This window comes from Oxyura jamaicensis, chromosome 7 (genome assembly GCF_011077185.1).
Source record: "Oxyura jamaicensis isolate SHBP4307 breed ruddy duck chromosome 7, BPBGC_Ojam_1.0, whole genome shotgun sequence".
Lineage (NCBI taxonomy): Eukaryota > Metazoa > Chordata > Aves > Anseriformes > Anatidae > Oxyura > Oxyura jamaicensis.
Genome location: NC_048899.1, coordinates 36,682,117 through 36,706,048, shown reverse-complemented (window position 1 = coordinate 36,706,048; position 23,932 = coordinate 36,682,117). Strand labels below are relative to the sequence as shown.

Sequence of the window (23,932 nt, the reverse complement as noted above, 5' to 3'; positions counted from 1 at the left end):
GCAGATATACAGCTAATAGTTTAAGGCAGAGCATGTTAAAATTCAGGGGCACAACTTGTTCATGAATAAGTAACAGGGTGTAAATTCATTGACTATCTTTTTTACTAGATCAAACAGAGAAGTGCATGATTAATACATGCCAAAATGAAAGTACAGTTCAAGTCGAATGCTATTTATATATAGGGTTTCAAAATCTTGATCAGAATCTGAAAGTCAGGTTAGTCAACACTGTAATGATGGATATTACATCTGTTGTGCTATGATTTGTCCTGTTTGAGACAGAAAGAGCATTATGAATATTATTGCTATCATGTACCTCATTTTTTTTCCATGCATAAAGTGGTTGCCCACCAAATATTTTGCAACTCCCTTATTGTCAGAGGCGGCTGAAGATCAAAATGTTAAAAGTCAAAGATTTTAATGTGTATGCATGCTTTATATAGCCTCTACCTACCAAAAATACAACCTAGTCCTGCCAGTGTACCATCTGGCTGCAGGCTGGCAGCCGTGGAGCCTCAGCCCCGTGCAGGTGTGGAGGTGCCTGAATCCTCCTTGCCTCGGCTGGGTGCAGAGCCCCAGTGCCCAGCACCAGAGTCTCACCGGCAGGAACTCCTAGGCTGCCTGGGCCAAAGCAGAAAAGCAGAGAGCCCCTTCCTGTAGTCCTGTAGGTCACTAAAGCCCATGCTAGGCAATAGTGAACTTTTTCCCATTTTATTGTAAGTAGTGTTACTATAACTTATAAAAAAATCCAGTAAAAACAAACAAACAAAACAAAACAAAACCAACCAAACCGCAAAACACCAACACAACAACAACAAAACCTCAACAAGCACACCAGAAAAAAATAAAATAAAAGGTGAGAATTTCCTTCCCCAGAAGTGCTCCTTCTCAGTGCGAGACCCTCAATGTATGTGACATGAATTGATCCTGGGTTTAGATTTGAAAAGTCACTTGCAGGCTTGTAGTTAAAAAGCGCTGTTTGAATTAGCTTCAGACTAAACAAATTAGATGTGTAAAACACACCTGGCTCTTATCTAGCTAACAGCTAAACCTTGGACTATGAGAACTAAATAAAACCTATGAGCCATTTCCTGGCCACTATGTGAGATTTTCCCTTAAGTTTATTTTTTAAGCCTCAGTGTCTGTTTCTTAATTACTTAAAGGTCCGTGGATTCATTCTGTTGTATGAAATCAAATATAAATTGTTTACTAGATTTAAGGGGGCAAGGAGATTATGCACTTTCTTATTTTTAATATTTCTCTCTCCTATCTGCTGTGGCTGGACAGAAATTTCAAGCAACAGTTCTTGGAAACCATATGGAGACCAGCCTGGGAGTTTTGCAAGGTAAGGGACTGGCTGTGATGCCAGGATGTCTGGCTGGGTACAGAGATTTGCATTTTTTCTGTTTTGAAATTATTCTATTGTAACAATTTTCAGTTTAGTTTAGTTTGGCAATGCGTCCTTGTTTCTAAAGGTGTCTACACTTACTTGACTACAGAAGATATTTACTTTTCTAAAGGGCAGATTAACCTTTGTTTAAATTTGAGGTGAGAAAAAGGTCACTGTAATTATTTGCTGTATTATTTGTGTCACATCTGAGTTACTATGAAGGCTGAACATGCATTGCCCTTTATTAGGAAACTTAACAAAACCCAATGCAACCACATGTTTTGCATTCAGCAAATATTTTACTGAACTGATGGCAGTTACAGGAAACTTTCACCATGCAGGCTCTGACTGAGAACAGTTAAGTTAGCAGAAGGGGTAGGGATGGGTGGTTTGAGGTGGCAGCCATAGACAATTTGCTTGAAACATCTTGTGGCTGGGAAAAGAGAAATTTAGGTTCAAGGCTTCCTGATAAAGAGCTGCAGAGCAGCAAAATTGCAGCGGAGATGGAAGCATCATAGCAAAGGTGACTTCATGGGACCATCAGGCTGATTCTGCTAACTGAGGAAGCAATCCCAAGGCCTACTTTCCCATAAATTTCCAAAAATGTAATCTCATAATTTACATAAGAGGTAAGGTAGAAGAAATATGCAATATTATATATATATAAATTATAGCTGAATGTTTCACATCACCCTTACAGGTAGGAGCATTTGCGCGTGTTGCAGAAGGCTGATAGTCGCTCCTGGAGGCAGCTCTACCATGGGTGGCTGTGGCTCCTCAGCTGGGGTGGATGCAATTCCCAGGGAACTGTCACCCTCTTGTTTTGTTGCTATTGACTTGTTGCAGTTTTTCTGGGCTAATGTTTACTATTTGTGAGATGTTTTCTCGTGTAAATAAAGCTGCTGCCTCTACCTTGGTAGGAAGTTTTGATCCAATAGATAATGAATCTCTAATCTCATTTGAGACAAAAAACAAATGCCTTTGCCATAGAAATTGCCTTTTAAGTAGAGCAAACAAACATGTAACTACCGTTAGATTAGTACGTCTGGCTAGAGTCTGAAGAAAGTTTCACTTGACAGTGCTTGCACATAGCAGACGTGTGTTGCAAACATCTTCAAGAGCAGAAACACCACTGTGAATTTATATGGACCAAAGCAGCATAGTATTCAAAACTCAATACTACACTTTACATTGCAATGTTACAAGTAAATTATTCAAATGGGTAGAAAGTATTCCGGGAAGTACAAAATATTTCACGTCCTTTTTCAAGGTACAAGCCTTGTTTGCATCAGTGACAAACTGATGCTTCTCCCTGCAGAGAGGCATGCAAATGAGATCAGGATGGTTTTAGCTCAAATCCGTATAAAATGGGAAAGGGAAGAATATGAGATCCAACCGGATCAGAAAAGAAACTGAAATTTGGTCAAGGCAGGGGAGTGACTCCGTAGTTAGTTGGGAATGTGCCGTGTAATGTTTGATGACAGGTGACCTGCCCCTCTGGACTCAGCAGGAGCTGGTAACAGAGAGATGCTCTGAAGGGCAGAGTGTACGTAGAGATCAAGCTCTAATTTAAAACCAAAAAACTTTGCTTGAATTTGTTACTTGGAAAATATCCCAAAAGCAGCTTATTGTGATAGACTGAGTGTAAATAACCAGCACCTTCCAAGCTATTCCCGTGATAAAGCATGGTAGCCGGGAAGGGTTATTGCTCCATCTCATCACTCAGATGGTTTTATATCTGCATGGCAAAGTAGCAAATATATATGGATCTGGAAGTGCTTGATACATGGGGTATTCAGAGCATGCTTTTCTTTATTTGTGTATATTTATAGTCACCAACTAAAGGAGCATTGACCCTTTGATAGATTAATCTAATGTACTTCAGATACAGTAACACAAGTAAAATGACTTTGACAGTGAGTCCACTTGTTAGTGCTTGAGTTACTATGCAAGTGGAGGAAATGATAGGCCTTCGGTTCAAAAACCTTCCCCCAAAATCAGCCTGGCTGCCAAAGTACACTGCTATATTGAGTTGCTCCTATCTTTCCAGTAAATAGAGTTTTTTGTCTTTCACTCAACAAGTTCCTTTTAACAACATCCATTTAAAAACATCAAAGAGGAGACGGAGGTGGTAGCACACAGCCAGCAATTGCGAGGCGGGAGCAGATTGCACGGACCTCGAAGGGTCAGGTGAGATTATTGCTCTGTGGAAACAGCGATGCGAGCAAAGGGAAGCAGGGAGAAGGCTCTGGGCGACCTCCCAGTGGGAGATGAACATGCAGGGCTGCGGTGAGGGTTCTCCTTGGCAAAGGTCCCCCGTGGGGTGGGAGCCTGTGCTGGCCCTGCGCAGTGGCTTTGTTCTGCAGATAATGTGACGGGGGCTCAGCTGGAAGCGATGCCATTTTTCTTGTCGCTGTGGATCAAGTCAGTTTTCTAAAATCACCCAAGCCCTTAAAAACATTTTTGTTTGTGTTTTTTTTGAAGGAACTGCCAGCAAGACAGAAGTCTCAGATCAGAAGTTTTCTTGTAAAAATCCTGGGGAGTATTGTTAACCTGCAGTGTGTGTTTGGTGATGTGTCAATCTTCCAGCAATGCTGCTCTGGCTAGGAAATGATAATTTATTGAGGTCAGTAGGTTAATGGGTTGGGCTACGTGCTACCAATTGGTACACATAAAATATATTTGGTCCTGTGACATACCTAAAAGGTTTTCAATAGAGAGAGGCTTGCAGTAAAATGTGTGATGAGTTGTTCCATTATTTTTCTCTGAGAGCACTTTTTTTTTTCTTTCTTTCAAAAATAAATAAAAAGGAGACAAATTTGATTTTTTTTTTTTTTTTTTTTTAAATCTGGATAGCTGTTATGTTGCAGATGTGTGTTTTATAGTTTAATATTTTTTGTGTGAAAAAGCAGTTGGGATTCTAAGCAGACATGATGTAGAGCAATTTAAAATTAATAGAGCACTTCAGATTTTTAGGAGCACTTTAAGTTAGAAGTGATCTTGGTTTTGGGCAAGATCGGTGCAGAAAGATGTACAATTATGAAAGAGCTCCAGGTATACCAGAACACAGCAGTGTGAAAGCAAACACTACTATTGAGATAAAGCAAATTACTTAAAAATGCAAAAAAAAAAACACAAAAATTCAAAGAGCAAAATTTGCCATTATATTTCAGTATATTCATTTGGCTTTCAGTATATTTATTTGGCTTCCATCATTCTCTTATTTTAAAGATACCACATGAGAAGGAATTTAGGTTCTCAGAGAAGAATCTTCAGGAAAAATATATATATATCACTAAATATGCAGAAATTCTGCTCCGTCTGTGTGTCCCCCCGTGGGCTGTCAGTCCCTCCCGCAGGGGATGCAGGCTATTGATCAGCGCAGCTGAGGTATCTGCCAGCCCCGGCCCGGCTTTCCTAGGTGAAGGAGCAGGGTGATGCACAAGGAGACATGCTCATTATTGAGTTTCTCAAAGGCCACAGGGCGAGACTGAGCTAATAAATTATCTTCTAAAGTAAGTAAATGCTTGTGCTGCCTTGTGCCCTCCCATCAGCCTAGCACAATATTTTCTGGGTGCTATGCCACTGTCCAAAGACAGGAGTTTTTCTTGCTGGGCCACGGTTGCCAAAGTTTTGCTTTTCATTTTGTTTTGTTTTTCTTAGTTTATATATGCATTTTTTTTCTTGTATCACCATCAGCTTCTGTACAAATGGAAAGAAATGGAGTATTAGTAAATGTAAAATTGTTCAGTTAGTCAGAGCCTGGCGTGTGACATTCCCTGGGGGACCCTGTGCTTGTATAGGGAAGTCTCTGGGGCAGGGGATGCCCGTGGGGGTTAAAGGAGCATTCTTCTGCAGTTGCTGGAGGTTTCTAACCCCAGACTTAAATGCTTGATCTGTATCACATCCATGCTGCATGTGATTAAAGCAGGCCTGAATTGCCCTCTGAATTCATCCCCTTACCAACTTGTCCGTCTAGACCAGTTACCGAAGTAACAATATCCACCATGGCCCTCTAGAAACTGAGGAGCATCAGTCACCTGTCAAGCAGCTGGGGCTGGTGTCGTCGATCAGATGTAAAAGGCACACAGCAAGGCTCTTGGACAGGTGGTGCAGTCAGAGAGAAACCAGTGACCCGGCTGAACCTGAGAGGTAGGCAGTGGAAACGCGGGGAGTTTGGCAGGTGAGACAGGAAATGTCATCTCCATTCCCAGGGGAAACCACTGCAAGTAACCCCCAGTTTGTAAAATGTATGTGCTCTGTTAAACAGGGCCGGTGTTTTCTAATTGTTTGTTTACATAGTGCCTAAAATCCTGAAAACGTGACCCACAATTGCAGTGCTCAGATAAAATACAAAGTGTATTCTTATTATCCATAGCCAGAAGGATAAAATCTTTAATGGTTTTCAAGCACTCCACACCAACTGAAAGACAGAATAAATATCTGGATACATAGATCTTAGGTATCTTATACTTGTTATTGCATCAGAAATGTCAAATAGCTCTGACTACAGCATCTCAAATAAATTCATTGCTGTGGTGTTTCTCTGAGTGATTTAGTAAGTAACCAAAATCACTCATCACTCTCAAGAAATTAAGCATAAAGTATTATGTGTCTCCTTAATGCCAGGTTCATTATACTTTTGTATTGATTTACATTGTTTGCTATTTTGCTGTACAATTTTTGCATTATTAAAGGATGTGTTTCTGATACTGCGTGCAAGTTCTTGTCCCATTGGACAAGGCTCGTTGCAAATGTAATCATGGAAAAAAAAAGCGATCCCTCCCTCAAAGCCCTGTCCCCTCCAGATTTCTCACAGTTACATATATTACCATATAGTAGATTTTTTTCAATTTCTATCTGTACATACAGACAGCCATGTTTGCCTCACAGAGAAAAATCCTGTATATTTTTAGTATAGGTGCAGCTAATAGTGTTTGATACAAATGACGTAGTTCCTATTAAAATTTAATAGAGAATATCTCATATATTTCTGTATATAGGGTATGATTTCATGGGCTAAGCTATAGTGGATATATATATTTAAATCTATATGAAATTGCAAATAATATTTCTCAAAGTGTTTTGTTTTATATACATGCATTATAAATATATAACTACATGTGCACATTTGATTTTTCTTGTTTATATTAATGATGACAATGAGATTTTAAAACATACACACTGTTTTATAGCTAAAACAAAGAAAGCGATTATGGGTCCCGTACCTCCTCTGAACTGGGAAGCACATTGCTTGTCAAACTTTACACCAAAATGTATTCACCATCACATACCTTGCGATGCCTGATCTCTCTCCATTTCCTATACTGCAAACTGAAATAGTAAAACAGCTGTGGAAAACTGTAACACAAGTTCAGGACTTGGACGTGTTCTGTACATCAGTTTCTCTTTTTGTGCCGGTGTCGTAACAGGGGCTGGCTGGAGATCTGTTGTGTAAAAAAGGGGTAGTTATTGCATGCGCTCCTTGCCTCCTGACATCAATCTCCGCATAGAAAGGCAAGTCATTTAATAACAGGGGTTTATAGTACTAAAGTACTTCTAAATGAACACGGGAAGATAATCACGTGGCGAGGGCTGTCTTCTCCAGTTTGCATGATAACGCTCCACTCAGGCCCTGGGACAGGACCAAGGTAAACTGAAATAAGGATTAACTGACAATAGCAAAGGCTAATTTACAGAAACCACATGAGGAGTTCCTGAGCACTGCCCAGATAACAAAAATATTATCAACACTGTTTACAGTGAAGTAAGTCAGTTTATTAGTTGGAGTGCTTCATTATGTACAATAGATGCCAATGATAGTCTCCTAGTCAAAATAAACAGGCATAAAGTGTTCCACATATACAGTTTGTAGAGAACAGTTACTTTGCTATTTATTTAATAATTGACCATAAATGGAGTCAAAGTGCAAAGGGAAAAAAAAAAAAAAAAAAAAGCAGCACACTAAGGGCTTTTTGAAAGATTGATAAATAATGTGGAATCTCAATTAGGCTTTAGAAGGAATGCAGATATTAAAAATTTGGTCAAGAATCTAATTAGCTGGAGGTAATTAAACAGTCTCACACGGGGTCATTAATCTTTTCCACAGACCTTTGATGTTTTGCACACTGTCTTCTAGTCATTAATAAAATTCATAACACTCCTCTTTGTGGTGTTTTATCATCGTGTTTTTCTCTGTAAGAGCATAGAGCAAGTGTCATTGTATCACAAGGGCCTTACTTTAGTTAATTTCTTTTTTTCTGCTTGTTAGACTTAACTCTTTCTTGAACAAAACGATACCAATTTCAGCCGGACGTTTAAGACACGTTTTAAATCCCTGATATGCTCTCATAAATAGCTTTCAGAATGCATAAGTTAAGAAATAAACTAAATGTTTCTGACAATTAAGAAACTTTTTTTTTTTTTTTTTCTCCCAAATCTATTTCCTCTGTCCAGTTGTTAATTTTGCAACCTGGTTCATGCATTAGTCATATCTATTTCAGAAAAAGTGAAGAATTTTATTTTGCTTTCATTCTTTACCTTGGGTTTCTCTTGACGGCAAGTCCCTCGGAGGCATAACCTGTAGTGCGCCGTTAATTTTAGTGGTGAAACCAGGGAGCTCTTGAGGACAGCGCTGGGATAGAAGTGAGGAATAATTATGAAAAAGAACTAAGGAAAATGGAAATTTGTTGAACGTGACTGATTTTATGTACAGGCTCGAAAAGGAAGCAGTACAGTACTTCAATAATGCATTACCCTGACATATTTCAAAGAAAAACTGGATTCAAGAATAGCTGAATTTAAAAGGCATGAGAGCTACAAAGGCTGCTTTTGGAAGATATAAAGATATGATTTCTATTACAAATATTAATATACATACATGCAGTGTGTGCATTCTATATTTATAGATGTTTGTATTACAAGACCTACATTTATGAGCTGTTATGTTGAGTTGTATGGGTATGTCTAAATAAAAAGATATAGAAATGGTTTGTTAATGAAATGTTTGTGTCTGTACAATGACATTTCGCATTTTAGGTGACTGCATTTCTGAAACAGACAAATGCCTTGTTTCACTAAGCAGTTGTAGATTCTGCATTTCCTTCAGAACCATTTCAGGCTCTTGCTCATTGGTGGTGAGAATGTCCTGGGACATAACACGATGCAGAAACTGAACTGATACTTTGCAATCCTTCAGGTAGAAGAGCCCCATGCAAAGATACATTGCATCATTTGCTGTGAGATGTGTAGAAAATGTGCCTTTCCTTTCTACAAGTCAAGATGCGTAAAGTGGTGTTTAAATATGATGATAAATGGCAACAATTGAAAATGTTGATAGGGATCATTTTTGTGTTTTTATGACTTCCTGATTTGCACAGCTGAAATACAGCAGATTTGTGCCTAAAAAGCTGGATGATTTTATCTCCTATTTTAGAAAGAAATCACACTTCCATTTCAGTGGGAAGAGGAATTAATGAGAGACAGGAATGAAAATATCCAAGAGTATAGTTATCTGGAGCAATCATGTTCCAAGCCTGTGAAGTGTTGTTCCTTTCGTCTTGTATGTTCTGTTCTGAAATGTTTGTCTGCTAATTCTCTGTCACTACTTGAAGTTGCTACTTTCTTGCACCATCTCCTATTAAGTTCATATCCAAGATACAGCGTAATGCTGTATAGAGCAGAAAAAATATAGGATGCATAGTTACAGGGCTTTGGGTGAAAAATACCATTTTTTTCTCAAATGGAATTTAAAAATAAATGTTTGTGTGTCATTTTCTCAGAGGAAGGAAGTGATAGCAGTTATTTCTATATTACTAGTAAAAATGTTTTAATTTAAAATATCAAACCAACTATAAAATATTTTGCAGTGATCTAGTTAAAATGAATGAGAGATGGACATTGAAGTCTGTTCTCTTACGTATTTATTGCAAGTTGAAAACAAGGCCTACCGGTCTCTTTTTTATACTTCTTATCCAGAAAAAAAATAATAATAATAAAAAAAATAATCATTTCTTACCTATTCAAGGCTATTGCTAAGGCTGAAAATTTAATGAATTGATACATTCACAAGATAAAGAGAATGAAAACTGGGAAGCTGCAGAAAGAAACACTTGCTAAAACTGCCTCTTTTTTATTTTTTATTTTCCTAAACATTCATCTATTTTCAGCGAGTAATTAACAGTTCAATAAGGCCATCATCTTTAGTGATTTGACCTAGCTTTCTTTCACAGTATGAGACACCTAATAACTACTGGAGTTCCACAAAGAAAACAAAAGCAATGTCCCTGTTGCTTCCAAAGTAAGTAAACAAATAATAACAAAAAAAAACCCTAAACTAAACTAAAACAAAAAAGCAAAAACACTCCCCTGCTCCTGGCCCCCCCCCCCCAAAAAAAAATACCACAAAAAAACAACAAAAACAAACAAAACAACAACAACAACCAAAACCCCAAATCCAGAAGATTTCTAAGGCTCTAGAGTTGTTTCTTTTATGTCAGAAATAAACTAAAACAGCCTTAATCTTTAAATAAAGGTTGCACATAATGATACATTTTAAGTAAATTGCAGGTGCCAACTTCTAAGACCTCTTTTCAAAATGATGTTAATGAGATCCATAGGTGATTTAGACTACTTAATAATAATGAGATTGATACTAGGAACCCTCACATTGGCAACAATTTGATAATTGTCTGAGCAGGAAGAACTAGCCCTCCCTGGTGGTTTGAAAACATAGCTGAGATTTGAAAATCTGTACAGAGCTCTTACTTAATCTGAGCAATTCTATAATGATGTGAAAAGGTAAGTGTTTTTGATTTAGTGATGTCTGTATTTCAAGAGACAAGATGCTGATGATAAAAAAAAAAAAAAAAGGCAAAAGACGAATGGCTGGTTTCTGGAGACATCTTTTGGCTTAATATCTAACACCATGCATGTCTGTGTGCATTTCTCTCAGTTTTCTCACTGGTAAAATAGAATACTAATTAAATTTTGATCAGTTTTTAGTGTGGAAGGCGCACTCAAATTTTGCTACTACAACACAACGTAAAAGCCAGACACAATCTTTTAAATCCGATGTGCTGCCTGCTATCAGAGCTGATCAGCTGGAAAGAATGTACACATTACTTACAAATGTGGTATATTTTTCCCTGTGGTAGAAGCTACCTGGGAATTTCTGGGTGACGAATGAGTCCAACCAAATAATTCGTCAGACTCAGGAATTCTGAGATGGCTTAAAGGTTAAGAGCTGAAGATAAAATTCTTTGCTAGAGGTACCAGACAGACTGAGTTTTCTATTTTGTTATTATTTGTTTACTTACTTTGGAAGCAACAGGGACGTTGCTATCAGTCTTTTGTTTTCTTTGTGGAACTCCAGCAGTTATTAGGTGTCTCATACTGTGAAAGAAAGTTCTTGGGGGTTTGTGTAGGTAAAGATCTGTAAAGGTAAGTGATAAAATGTGACATAGAACCTAGAAATGCCCAGGGGTGGACATGAATGCCAATTTCAGAGGCTCTGAATTCAGTACTTAAAGGAAGATGTTGAAGGTGAACCTCTCTGATTGTCTGGGTCTCTGTTGCAGACTACCCTACAGGCTACATACAAGCCAGGACAGAGAGCCTGGTTGAGTCTTCTCCACTCTGCTGGCCATAAAATGGCATTCAATTTCACAGCTGGAGAACAAAAAACACCTTTATGCTTAGTTAGGTACAGCGATTTTGTTTTTAGTATCTAAGAAGTAGCCTATGTGTAAAACAACTACTTAGACCACTATATTGCATTGTTAATGCTTGTCCATTAACAAAATGTATAAAAGTGCTGAGACTAAATGCATTATATATATTTTTTCATATTAAAAGTCCAGCTTAGATACTGTGCATCAATTTTAAACTAGTTTTAAGATTTAAAAAACAAAACAAACAAACAAATAATAATAATAACAAAGAACTGCTGTTGAATTTGCATTTATCAGCATGAAATATATCAGTATGGAAAGCAGTCCAAAATGCTAAAACAATTTCTTTTATATATACATGGGCTGTATTAGATATCCTCTAACTTTAAGGAGAAATGTTAGGAAAAAAAATAAAAATAAAAAAATAAAAAAGAGAAGCTTTTCATGTGGATGCAATGTCTTTACAGAACAGTGATTATTTGTGTATTTATAGTCTTAACTGTTAGAAACTCACCACTGTGGATAAAAAAAAAAGAAAGGAATCATCCAGTGAATAAACTAATAGGAGTCTTCCTGTAATCTTGAATTTTGAAGAAATGCATTGTCTAACAACAAACTGACTATTTTAGATCTGCACCAGACCTCATGCTTAAAACAAAGCAGCTCCTCAGTAGCAGGAGTTAAAAATGGTCAGTGAAAAGTTTCTGCACAAAGTCTATAAATATCTATTAGAATGTCCATTAGATCGAATCAAATATTTCCTTTCAGCCACTGTAACTTTCCCCAGACTGACTTCTGCGAAGTTTTATGTATTCCTGCATGGGGGCTTCAGCCTGAAAAATGAGAAGACAAATGCGTAAATCTTTGGAGGTTCAATGCCACCTCGCAGCTCCCTGGTTAACTGTAAGGTCATCCCGCAAACAGCTGGGCAGAGAGGAAATCCACAGCTCTGGAGCCATTATATCATTTCCTCTTCTGTTTCCTCTCAACCATTTCTGCCAGAAAATGGCTAATAATGGGCTATTTGCATAGGGCAATAGGAGAAGGCAAACTAAAGAGCTGTTTTAATGCTAAATTTCCTTTGTAAATGTAGTTATAAAAACTGGACTAAAGAGGGCAGGAGATACTCTATTTAAAAAATAAATGTAGGCAACTGGATAGTAAAACTCTATGGGGAAACAATAATATATATTTCAGTATATAATAAAGTGATTTATTTTCAATAAAATCTGTAAAACTGCTTTAGTTACTTTGACACCTTGATTAACTGGAGTTTCAAAGATATTTGTGTGTGTGCGAACCTTCTTCATCCCAACAGTTCAGAATACTTTATTGCATCTGCTATTGAATATGTATGTTTTAAAAGCATTTGCTGCACTGTAGTTTTACTGGATGTCAGGGACAAAATAGATTAATATTAGACCTCAGCCAGAAAGCATTTCTGTGGCAGTACATGAAATGTAGCACTCTTCACTGCTGACGGTCTCCCTGACTTATTTCTTGGGATGCTTTATACCGAGCTACAGGGTAAATTTATTTCCTATAAAATCACTGATTACTGTGATAAAATCTGCCCCTAAAAAGTTTGCAGCCACTGGGGACGTTTCAGATCTGCCTGTACCAGGAATACAACCATCAGTGATGTGGTTCTTACCCTACACCCTGCAAGGTCTGGGAGCCTTTGCTGAAGCCTCTTGCAGGGCTTTCGGAGATTTCAGTGCCTATCACTGCACGCATGAAGGTCACAGAGTGACTGGCACCAAATATTAGAACAGTTGGGAAAATTTGCTTAAGGAAGAAATCCTAGCATTGAGAAAGACTTTTATTTATTTTTCTTTAATGCACACAGTCTTTGTGAGAGCAAGGGCGGAGGAAAATAGGCTGTGGGAAATGATGGTCCCCATCATTTGGGGAAAATGGTGAAATTTCTGGCCCCATTTCACCAGTGGCATCACTGGGCTCCAGCTCGATGCACGTGACACATTGCAGGGATGTGGGTGATATAGGAATTGTCCTGCCATGGATGGCTTACCTAACTTTTTCAGTGCCCTTTCCCCTGTACCAGAACAAGGGTATATAGGACATCCCAGTATCTAGGGATAACAGTATTGAAATCACAGTGGTCTGTCTTTTGGGAAAGAATGGCTGCTGATGAGATGGGGGGAAACTCAGCTGTGGCAAGGCCCAGCCAGGAATCTGGTCTCTTATGTTACCTTTGCAGGAAGTTCCTGGTGCTGTGTCCTGCACTGGATTCTCAGACATATAAGGATATGAACAAGGATCAGAACAGCATGAATTTGATTTCCACTTCTAAATGCAGTTCTGTTTCAATTTAACTTTACCTTCTCTGTGTATATACAGCAGATATATCTTTCTGAAAAAAATATATAATCTGGATTTTATTTTTTTTTTAAATAATCAATTTCTACATAATATAAAGATATTTTTAATTCATACAGAAATACAGAGAAAACACAAATATGAAGTTCTTGTAAAGTTTGGGCTTAAAATAATTGTACTATTTTCCTGTAGAAGAGCAAAAGGGGATTTATTTTAAAATGATTCAAAACACAAACACCTTCAAAAATGTTGAAAATTTGCAGTCTTGTGTATATTGACATCCTCTGTGTTTTATTTCAGCTTGAGCACACCAGAACTTTGTTGCTGTTGTTGATTAAGTGCTTCCAGTGCATTCATCTCCGACAGCATTAACAAGGAATAAACAAGACATTGCTGAGGTTTTAGAGTAACATCTCAGTAACACCACCAGTATTTACATGATGATAATTGCTCAGAATAAATTTTAAATAAAGACCCTCTTTATGTGAAATTAGAAATATAGAAGATCAGAAGCACAGATACGGCCCAAAGTCCCTGGTTAACAGTACATTGTGCAGTACATTGTGTTTTTTTTTGTTGTTTTTTTTTTTTGAGCTTTTTAGGTTGTTTAGCACTAATGTGTGTCATTCCGTCAAACAAACTGAACAATAAAGGACACATTCTTTGAATAGAGAAAGACTGGAAACTTGTCTTTGGAAGAGATTCCAAGAGTAAATAAAGGTTGCATGATTCCCTTGGGAACGCGCTTAAGTTACATGTCATGTGTTATATGTTCGTATAAACCTCGTGATGTTGGTCCTGTTTTGAATTTCATATTCGCTACAACACTCTTGCTAATATATCACAAAAAAGGGCTGAGAGGAGAAATGCACCAAAACTGTACAGACAACTATGCATAAAAGAGCATTAATAACTTCCAGGACTTTTTTCCAAGGTTGATGATAATTTACTTCCCAGAATTAAGACTTTTTTCTTTCTTTCTTTTTTTAAGATGTCAGAATGCTAAAATGAAAAGTATGCAAAATTATTCCAGTTTGAGATGTAAATTATGCTGCCAGAAAGATGGGTGATACGTGTAATGGAGGAATTAGGTCTCTTAGACTAAAGCAGATTCTGGTAAATCATAAAATATGTAAGGAGTCTGTGGCCCAGTCCTGGATTTGCTAAAATGAATATAAATGTGATGAGCATCTGATGGCATGATAACTTCTGCCCTTTTCAAGTTGTGAATTTCCATGTACAGAAAATTCACAGCAGCAGAGAGATGCATGTGCTTTGGGTTAAATATCAATCAGAACCAAACACCACATTCACTTTTATCCTATGTCTAGTTTATTTTCTACCAATGCATTGGTCTGGAGGTCATGGAAATATTCTTACTCCTCATATAATGCTCATATTGGGCCATGGGCTGCTTCCTTCGCTGCAGCATGACCAAGCCAGCCCTGTCATGCTGGTTTGCATGCTCAGGCCCCAGTGTGAGTTGTCCCAGTGTTACACCCGGTCCGGAGTGCTCACAACTCCTCCCTCTGCTGCAGGATGGAGGCCACGCTCTGCTTCTGCAACATGCTAAAACCTTAATAACTTTTCCAAGTTCTTAGGCTGTGAACAGAATCAGGAAATAATTGTCAACGTTTGATCTGACACCACCTGATTGATAGACAGAAGGCATTTGCTCTGGGGAATTAGTACCAGGGAGTTTTTGCAACTTGTATGGCAAAATATAGTAAAATTCAAGCTTCTTTTACCAATCATTGAATAAATTATTTTTGTTTGTGTTTATAAATATGACATATATATATACACAGATATGTATAAAATCCTATTCTGAACTTTGCTTCATTTGCTCGTCCCAAAGTCTCTAGAGAGTATGCTTGCAATCATCAGCCTTCTCCCAGATTTATGTTGGGTTCACCTCTCACATATTTGTAAACTAAAAAAAATAATGTTACTGTGGAGCTTGTTTGACAAACTTCTTTTGTTAGTGGCAGTATCACGGCTTATAATATTTACTTCCAAGAAATGAAGACATGACATTGTTTATGCCCATAGGCAGAAGGCAAGTTTTTTTTATATATATATAAATATATATATATATAGAGAGAGAGAGAAACTCAGGTTTAGTATCTTCAAGACGTGAGAGTTATGGGTCTGCAGTTTTGACCACAGAGTTATAAAACAACAGCATACCCTGTGTGAGTTGTCCCAGTGCTATACCTGGTCATACCTTCCTTCCTGTCATATTCCTATAATTTCTGTCATAAAACTTAAGTTTTCCTGTTGTAGTATGTAGTTGTATGTTGAAACACAGTCTCTGATACAACTTCTGGAAAGCTCAAGGTGTTAAAATTTGCTTTCTATTTCTCCAGGAAGCTAAGCAGGATCAGGCAGCTAGAGGATCTTCCAGCACTGTGACCTGATTTAGCTTCTCTTTGCACTTCCTGCCCGTTTGTTATCAGGCCTTTTGGAACAGGTCTGTGAAGCACTCTTTTAAAAGAGATACGCTGTCTTATCCTCTCTATGCAAGGTGTGCAAGCTTTCCAAATGGGACAGAGTGAGCACTGGGGCAGAGGACAGGAGCCAGTGTGGAAGGAAGGACAAAGGTTCAGGCCTGGCAAGGCCTTAATGAAGTGACTGGGGAGAGAAGTAGCAAGTACATACATAAAGGGCTGTGGCAACAGGGGGAACGACCTGATGCAACGGTGGGAGACACAAGAACATGCCAAGCAGTTCTGCTCACACATGACTGGGATTTGTAAATTGAGTCCTAAGGAAACCAGACACACAGAACTGCTTCGTCTGTACAGGCCTCTGTCCTTCCCTGATAGCTTTCAAAATTGCTGGTCAATTTTAGCTAGTGAGTGTCGGGGTCATAATGTTATTAATTTCTTATATGTTTCATAAAAGCAGGCAGTTGTGTAAATAAGGTATGCCTAAATTAGTAAGGACAAAAACTGCATCATCTGTGACAAAGTGAGAAATCCATGCTGGAGAAGGGAGGAAGCTATACATCATAAATATTTCTGCTCATGGGACCCCTTTTGTACCACTGATCCAGATTATTAAACCAAAAATTATATTGAAAACATTACAGTTGCAAAATCAGGTACTTCCAACCTGGGGGATAATATAACTAAAGTAACCTTTGCTTTTCCTGCTTCTGTATGTGTGACATGACACAGGATGAAATCCCAGAATCCCGTAATATTTTTCCTCTGACTAGTGCACAGAATAAGAGCTCTCCCACCAATATTTTATCCACATTGCTCAGCGTATATCTGAGTGTTTCACTCATTGCATGCTTTTCAGACCTGACCCTGAAGACGTCATTATTAATTTGTTTCATTCGTTATTCAGCAGTGTATATCTCTAAAATATCTGAGTGCTTTAGAAATGTTAGTTAATTGCCACAACCCCCTCGTGGGGACAGTGATATCTCTGCTAATAGATTAGGAGCCATAGCATGGGAACAACTGAGACTGGTAGATAGCACAGATATTATATATATTTATATACTGTTATTATTATACACTTATACAGATTGCATGTTTCCACACAATCACAGAATAGTTGAAGTTGGAAGGGTTCTCTGGAGGTCATCAGGTCCAACCCCTGCTCCAGCAGGGTCAGCAGAAGCAGAGTGCCCAGGCCCACATCCAGGCAGTCTTCAAGGAGGAGACCCCACAACCTCTTTGGGTAGTCGCTCCATTACCCACACAGCACAGAAGTGCTTCCTGGTGTTCATACAAAACCTCTTCTCTTCCAGTTTGTGCCCACTGTCTCTTGTCTGGGCACTGAGTGCCACCAAAAAGAGCCTGATTCTCTCCTCATTGCACCTTCCCTTCAAGAATTTATATACACTGATGAGATCCTCCCTGAGCCTCCTCTTCTTTATGCTCTAGAATTATCACAGATGATTTTATTTTATTTTATTTTAAATCTAATCTTGATTCTTCCTCAGAGCCTGCTGTGAATTAAATAAGGAAAAGCCTGTTAAAAAATAATCAGACAAATAAATGTTGTATCAAAGCAAGTAGTGGGGTACCGAGTTAAGACCATCCGCAGTTCACAAGGCCTGAACACTTGATTTTTCAGCGTGGATGTTCTTTCAGCAACATGTGGGTGAGAGAAAGGCAGAGACAGGAAGAAAAAGAGAAAGGTTCTTATGGCTGCAGTTCTCATTGAGTTCAAACTCATTGTAATTGAGTGTTAATTTTTCTTAAATTAGAAATGATTAAAAAACTGTGGCTGGGGTTGTAATGGGAGATGATCCGAAAAGGAAGGTTTGCTTTTGAACCACCGTAGAATGAATTGCAATCTTAACAAAGTAAATGGCTTGTAAATATATCCAGTAATTGTGTATTAATGGAAAGTGTTGTGCACACACTGCACATGTCTCTCCGTGCCTGCAAAATTTGACTGTCATTCAGAGATTTGATTATAAGGGCCTTTAAAAAAAAGTCTGGAAGAAATGAAAAAAACTCATGCTTCAGAGCATAAACCAGAAGAGAGTCAGGTCAGGAATATTTTTCTCCAGGCAAACTATTTTATAATAGCTCACTTCAAGGCTTTGTGTTCTTTCTAGGAAACACCCAGCAGTGGCCGTTTCCAGAGAGAAGATACGATTCTGACCTGCTGCTGTTATACCTTCAGCATTTTGTGATATGGGTTTGTAAGACTTCCTCATTATAAAAGAAAAAATTGCTAAATAGATTTTAAGTTAAAACAGACAAATATCTAGACAGCCTACAACATAATAGGGTAAAGATCAAATTCTACCCTTGCTTAAATTCAGCCATCTCATTAACATTAATAGGGCTGCATGTGTAACTGATAGCAAAATTTGGCTAGTAAACCTTGAAGGACTTCTGTTTAAAAAGAGATTTTTATGTACAGGCCAGGAAAAAAACAGCTGAAACTGATAAAATGCAATTTATATCACCATAATGACAGTGCCTAGTAGTAAGATGTTTGTTTTTTTTCCCCCTTCAAGTGGGTAAAGATTATTCCCAGACTGAAGCCTTCATCACAAGCCAACTTTTAACTGTGAGAGAAATGTCTGAACTGGTGAGTTAAGATTTGCAGACCTTTTTTGATGCTGGGAATGTTAAGGCTAAGTCATATGGTGCAAAAACCACTGTAGTAAGTAGGGGCTTTTCAGTGTGGCATCTTTGCAAACCTGGGAAGCATGATTGCCCCTATACTGTAGTTTATCTTTCCTCTTAAAAGTATTTCAGGGATACTGGGTTCTTCTTTGCAGGAAGGTGTCATACCTTTTGCTTCCATAAATAAGAAAGCCTCAATTATGACACTGCAGATCTAGATATGTTTATAATGAAAAACTCAAAATTTAAGAGCTTTGGAGAAATGATGATTGGCCTTTGTGCTTCCCTTTCTGACACGAATAAGCACGTGATTGCCAGTTTTACATTGTTTATTCATAGGGAGAAACAGAGATGTGGAAGATGGCAGTTGTGATCAGAAATATTTCCATTCACAGCTGGGGAGCCAGAATTTTATTTTGTTTCTCTAAGATGTTGAATATCAGAAGTAGAATTTAATAATGGAATATAAAAAAATGCAATAAAATGGCATACTCCAAAAATATACTTTTATTCCGGAGGGTGGGGCTCACAAAGCCTGTAAAGTTTTGCCATTGCCAGCTTTGTGCACTGACAAACACCACTTCCCTGCTCTTTCAGTGCAGCTTCTGCTGGTTGGCTGTGGTTGGAGGAAGAAATTGTAGCTATAAACTCTAAAGGATATCCCACATTCCCCTTATACTGTAACACGCAAGGAGCTCAGGCTGCTGGATGTTACAATTCCAGATCAAAGAGCTGTTTCAAATGGAAAAAAAATAAAATAAAATATTGTTACTCTGGCAGCAGTTTAGATGAGAAGTATCTCTCTCTTATATCCAAATAACCATCAGAGAGAATACTCTCCCTGCATGGCACTGAGTAAGTACTGTGGCCCCAGAGCCCCTCATAATCCCCCAGCAATCCAGAGCTTCCCAGACCTGAGGGTCCAGTGCAGGACCTGGCAGCAGGTGCTTTCCAAAGGGATACCCAAGTGCAGAAGTGACACTTATATTCAAATGCTTGGCAATATGCATGGTGGGATATTAGTGCTATGCAATCAGTTGCTCGCAAGTCACAAAATCTCAATTAAAAGAAAGAAAATGGCATGTTTTTTCAACGAGTAATAGAAACCAGGTACTTCACTGAAGCAAGATAACTTCAAGAGCTAATGAATAAATAATACCAGAGAATGAATAATTTAAGTGTAGTGTCAGCTGCCTTGAACAATCTTTATCCTTGAAACAATAAAATGTGACCATGTTGGGTATAACTGTGTAAAAAGGCTATGGGACTACAGCTGTGCTTTCGGGGAGCAGGGCTGTAAGACCTCAGAGGATGCTAAGCAATAACTGTCACATGCAGCATTTGCCAGGGAGCAAGGACACTAAACTCCTACCCTGAAGTTTAGGAATGTTCCATGGCATTTTATTCATTGCCTCAGCTGGGGAGCACAGAGTCAAATACTGTTAGGTGATGCTGATTGAGGTATTTCAGCCACATAGGGAATTATAGGGATTTAAATTGCAGCTGATGTATAGGTAGGAGACAGTTTTTCTATGTGTTTCTCCCTAAAAGATGTATGGAAATGTTTCACAAGTCAAGGGAGCCTTTAACTACTCCTTGCTTTATTTAATGTAGCTCGTTAACATCATTCCTCCAGGTGTTTTCTGTAATTGAAAACTCAGGCACAGGCAGCCCTTCTGCAAAGCTTGCTTCTCCAGGTATGTGGTATCCTTGCTGGTTTTCAGACCTGGCCACCACAATATGCGAGTGGCTCTTTTCTGTGGGGAGAACAGCAAGGCAGGCACAATGGTGTCCTCTGGGAGTGCTGTGATATGGGTGGCTTTGGATGAACACAGCAAATCTTGGCTTGCTCAATCTAAAAGAAAACAGTAGTTTCTCTGCGAGGTAAAGAGGATTGCTCTCATTATTTCTGTTATGTATTTCATTCCTTAGGAACTTTGTTTTATTTGAAAAGATGGTTGCTTTATTATTATTATTATTATTTCATATGAATGATCTTTTGAACATGCCTAAAAGGAAAACATTTCTCACTTGATCTTTACATAGTGATTTTCACTGCATCTTTGCATAGAAGATTTTTTTTTTAAGTTATTTGAATAATTCAGAAGTCTGCTTTCACTCTTAGAAGACATCTGTAAAGTAAAAAAATCTTTCAGTAAAGACAAATTCAAGATGTGTAGTCCTGTAAAGGAATCTATTTTCTGAAGTTAATATAAAAAAAATGAGAAAACTAAGATACCTCTTATGTTGCTGTAGTCTGGAGTAAAACCATAGTTCTACTTTTATGACCTTAAGCATTTGGGGAAATGCCATGATGCCTATTAAGCTCTCTTGAGCTGTGGTAATGTTTTTAATATTCTGCAAGTTACAAAATTGGCTATTTCACCAAGAAGTTCATCATTTGTATGATGAATAAACACAGCAGAAAAGTAGAAGTCCTAGGGAGTAGGTTAGGGAGTGGAAAAAAGTCTTTTTCTCTACTTTAACCTCAGCACTTACTTCCTTCTCGTTTCTCTTCCTTCTCATTTCTCCATCTTGCACTGCAGAACAGATCTGTGTAACATGACTGGGCCACCACAATTAACTTAAACCAGACAAATGCCACTGTTCATTTATATATACAAATACCAAAAAGACAAACATAAAACCCGTCAAATTCAACCGTGGTATTATTTTTCTTTCTTCTTCTTATATTGCCATAACAATAAAAATTTGCTGGATCAAAAATGATGGGAAAAGTAAGACTATAGCTCTTCAGAAACAGGTCTTGGTGTGCATGTGGCCTTACAGAGCTAAGGGAAAAAAGATAGTATATCTTCACAGGAGTGTGGAAACATTACTGAAACTGGAATTTCTGGGTTTATAGTGGGTGAAAGCCAATGGTGGTTGAGAAGGGAATCTGGCCTTGAGCACGCAACTGCACATGTCTGTCCATGCTGCTATCTTTGCTGTAATAGTGTTTATAGTGATATAGTTGCAATAGGGTATGGCAACAAGAAGGTGCAATGTTAATAAAGCAAATTACTGTGAGTGAATATATTTGAAACTGGGAGTCTGATCTCTGTATTTTGAATTCCTGAGCTGGTTGCAGGATTTTAAATCCTCCTTCTTGTCCCTGAGGTTGGGGTTTGTTTAATCCCTCTTTCCTGTTAGTGGTTCAGCCAAGATATATTATAAGCAGGCAATCAGGTGAGTGAAATAGCTGTGGAAACAGGGAACAGGGCAAAGACCGAGGTCAGGACAGTTTTTTAACCTTATTAAAATACTATTGTGGTGCTGAAAATAAGAATTCCACAGTTAAGCAGACTGGAAACTACTTCAGGGCAGATATCCCCCTGAAAGTCATATGAGATGAGGAAAAGGAAAGTGTTCTGTGTGTGCATTGTTGTCCAATAGTATCGTTTTGAGCTTAAGGAAACTGATATTAGAAGGCTTATCATTTGGGAAAGCGCCTGCCCTGGAAGAAGCACATATGCGACAGCACAGAAGACCTTCATTTAATGTGTAGTCAAGACTGATAATTATTATTAAAGGAACTAAGCTAACAATAAGTGATGGAGTTTAAACTAAACAAACAAATAAGAACACATTAAATTGTGTAGGAAGAGATTATTAGCAATTCTCTGGCAAAGCAATGAAAACTTTTCATTGTACTTTCCCCGTATTATCAAAATACAGGACCTGGAGAGAACAAGAGAAAGAAGTGATGTTGGTGCTGCCCGGTGTTTTTGCTGAGGTTGTAATGGCGTTGTTGTACATTATGGAAAGTATTGGTTTAGAGACTACGCAAATTCCTGGCAAACATTTTGGAGCTATGTTGGTGGGTCAGGAGATACTGTGTCCAGAAGTGTCTGTTGGCTTGAAGGTGGTTCAATAAGAACTTGTTATAGGTGGACCGTACACCAGTTTCTGCATTAATAGAGGAAAGGAGCCACCATATGCCATGATGTAAAAATATCTCACTCAATAAAAAGATGGAGACTTTTTATTTAACTTCAGATTTAGGAGTTGCATGTCATCTGTTTTCTTTGGTTTGCCTCAGACCCTTGGAGAAATAAATAAGAATTTCAGATGGGATTTATTTCATGTAACTTGAGCCACCTGGAAAAAGCATTTAGCCTAGCTATCTACCCAGGCTACCTCTAAAATCAATGGAGATAAATGTATCACCTCTGTCTTGGACACACCTCTTAAGATGGCATCTGTCTTTTCACGTATTATAGGCCACAGCCTATTCCCTGAATTAATTTCTGCATCAAATCTAAGAACAAGGTTTACTCGTAGAACATATTTTTAGAAAGATATGAAACTATAGTGTTGCTGTTTTTTGTTATACTGGTGGGAAGTCCAATACTCTGCAGCAAAAGTTAAATTAGTGAAATATTTCATACTCCTAGCCTTAATCTAGTCTGGGTACTAGTAGTTGGATATTCTGTCATGGTGGGCTGATAAGAAGTGCCAACTGTTTCTATCTGCTTTTCCCCCATGGAAGGTATGTACTCACTGTGGTCAGTCCAGCCTCTGAGTAATTTTTTTTTTTAACTTAATCAGTTGACCATTTACATGGGTCTTCTCTAAGACTTTCCATTTTCCCTTGACTGCTTTTGAAGAGTTGACACCAGACCTTAGATGCAATGTTTGAGTAGTTGCTCTCCGTATACTTACTACAACCTTAGTGGGTATCCTGTGCTCCACTCAGGCTTTTTACCTCTAACACTCTCTGTTCTGAGAAGATTTACATCTGCTTTCCCTGAAAAATACCTCTGCATTAGTCAACTTTCCTAATCATTGTTTCCCTTTCTCCGATCTCATAGCTTTCAAATTTGATGTAATAGCAATTATACCTTTTCTTATTTTCAGTTGATATTTTAAAGTCAAGACCTCGCTCTATCTCTAAAACTGCTCTGTAAGGATGCCCCATTCACAACTGCATCTTGAATCATAGCCAATTTTTAATCCATTTAATACGTGCTGGGTTGGTTGTTCTTTACTGTGGCTTCTTAATCAAGACATCATGTGTAAGGAAGTCAGATGTCTCACTGAAGTGTATTGCATAAACACTGCTTTACCTTTATTGCCCAAATTCATAATCTCTTAAAAAAATAGGTTTCTGTGGCACAATTAGTTTTCCCCAAAAAAAAATTAATTGTACTACACATAATTCTTTATTAAATTGTGTCCTGTATTACATGTTGCTTTACTTTGTCCCAGATATAGGTCAGGCTAGCAGATATATTAAAATCTTTTCTTTTAAAAATAAATAAATTAATAAATTAGCTTTCCTTTAGTTACACCTACCAGTTCTACCATCTACTTACAGTGTTGCTTTCTCATTTTCCTCTTTCCATAAATAAGCTAGGAATAGTATTGAGCACTTTTCTGGCATTATAACTTCAGACTTAAAAATATATATATATATATACTTC

General features: G+C 38.0%; 1 protein-coding gene across 3 annotated transcripts in view; it reads left to right on the top strand.

Annotated features, from left to right (window-relative positions):
- Positions 1 to 23,932, top strand: part of LOC118170053 — a 359,390-nt gene that overhangs the window by 288,907 nt on the left and 46,551 nt on the right. The window contains exons 1-4 of one of the 3 annotated variants that reach the window (XR_004752469.1): positions 1,120 to 1,163; positions 1,288 to 1,345; positions 17,987 to 18,069; positions 18,395 to 18,468. Coding sequence is in view for 1 of the 3 variants with exons in the window: in XM_035331960.1 (XP_035187851.1) it covers positions 1,288 to 1,345; positions 5,370 to 5,546 (235 nt within the window). In the remaining 2 variants the exon portion in view is untranslated. Of the gene's footprint in view, positions 1 to 1,119; positions 1,164 to 1,287; positions 1,346 to 5,369; positions 5,887 to 17,986; positions 18,070 to 18,394; positions 18,469 to 23,932 lie in introns of those variants that run through there. The other 2 variants (XR_004752468.1, XM_035331960.1) reach the window with 2 other exon arrangements.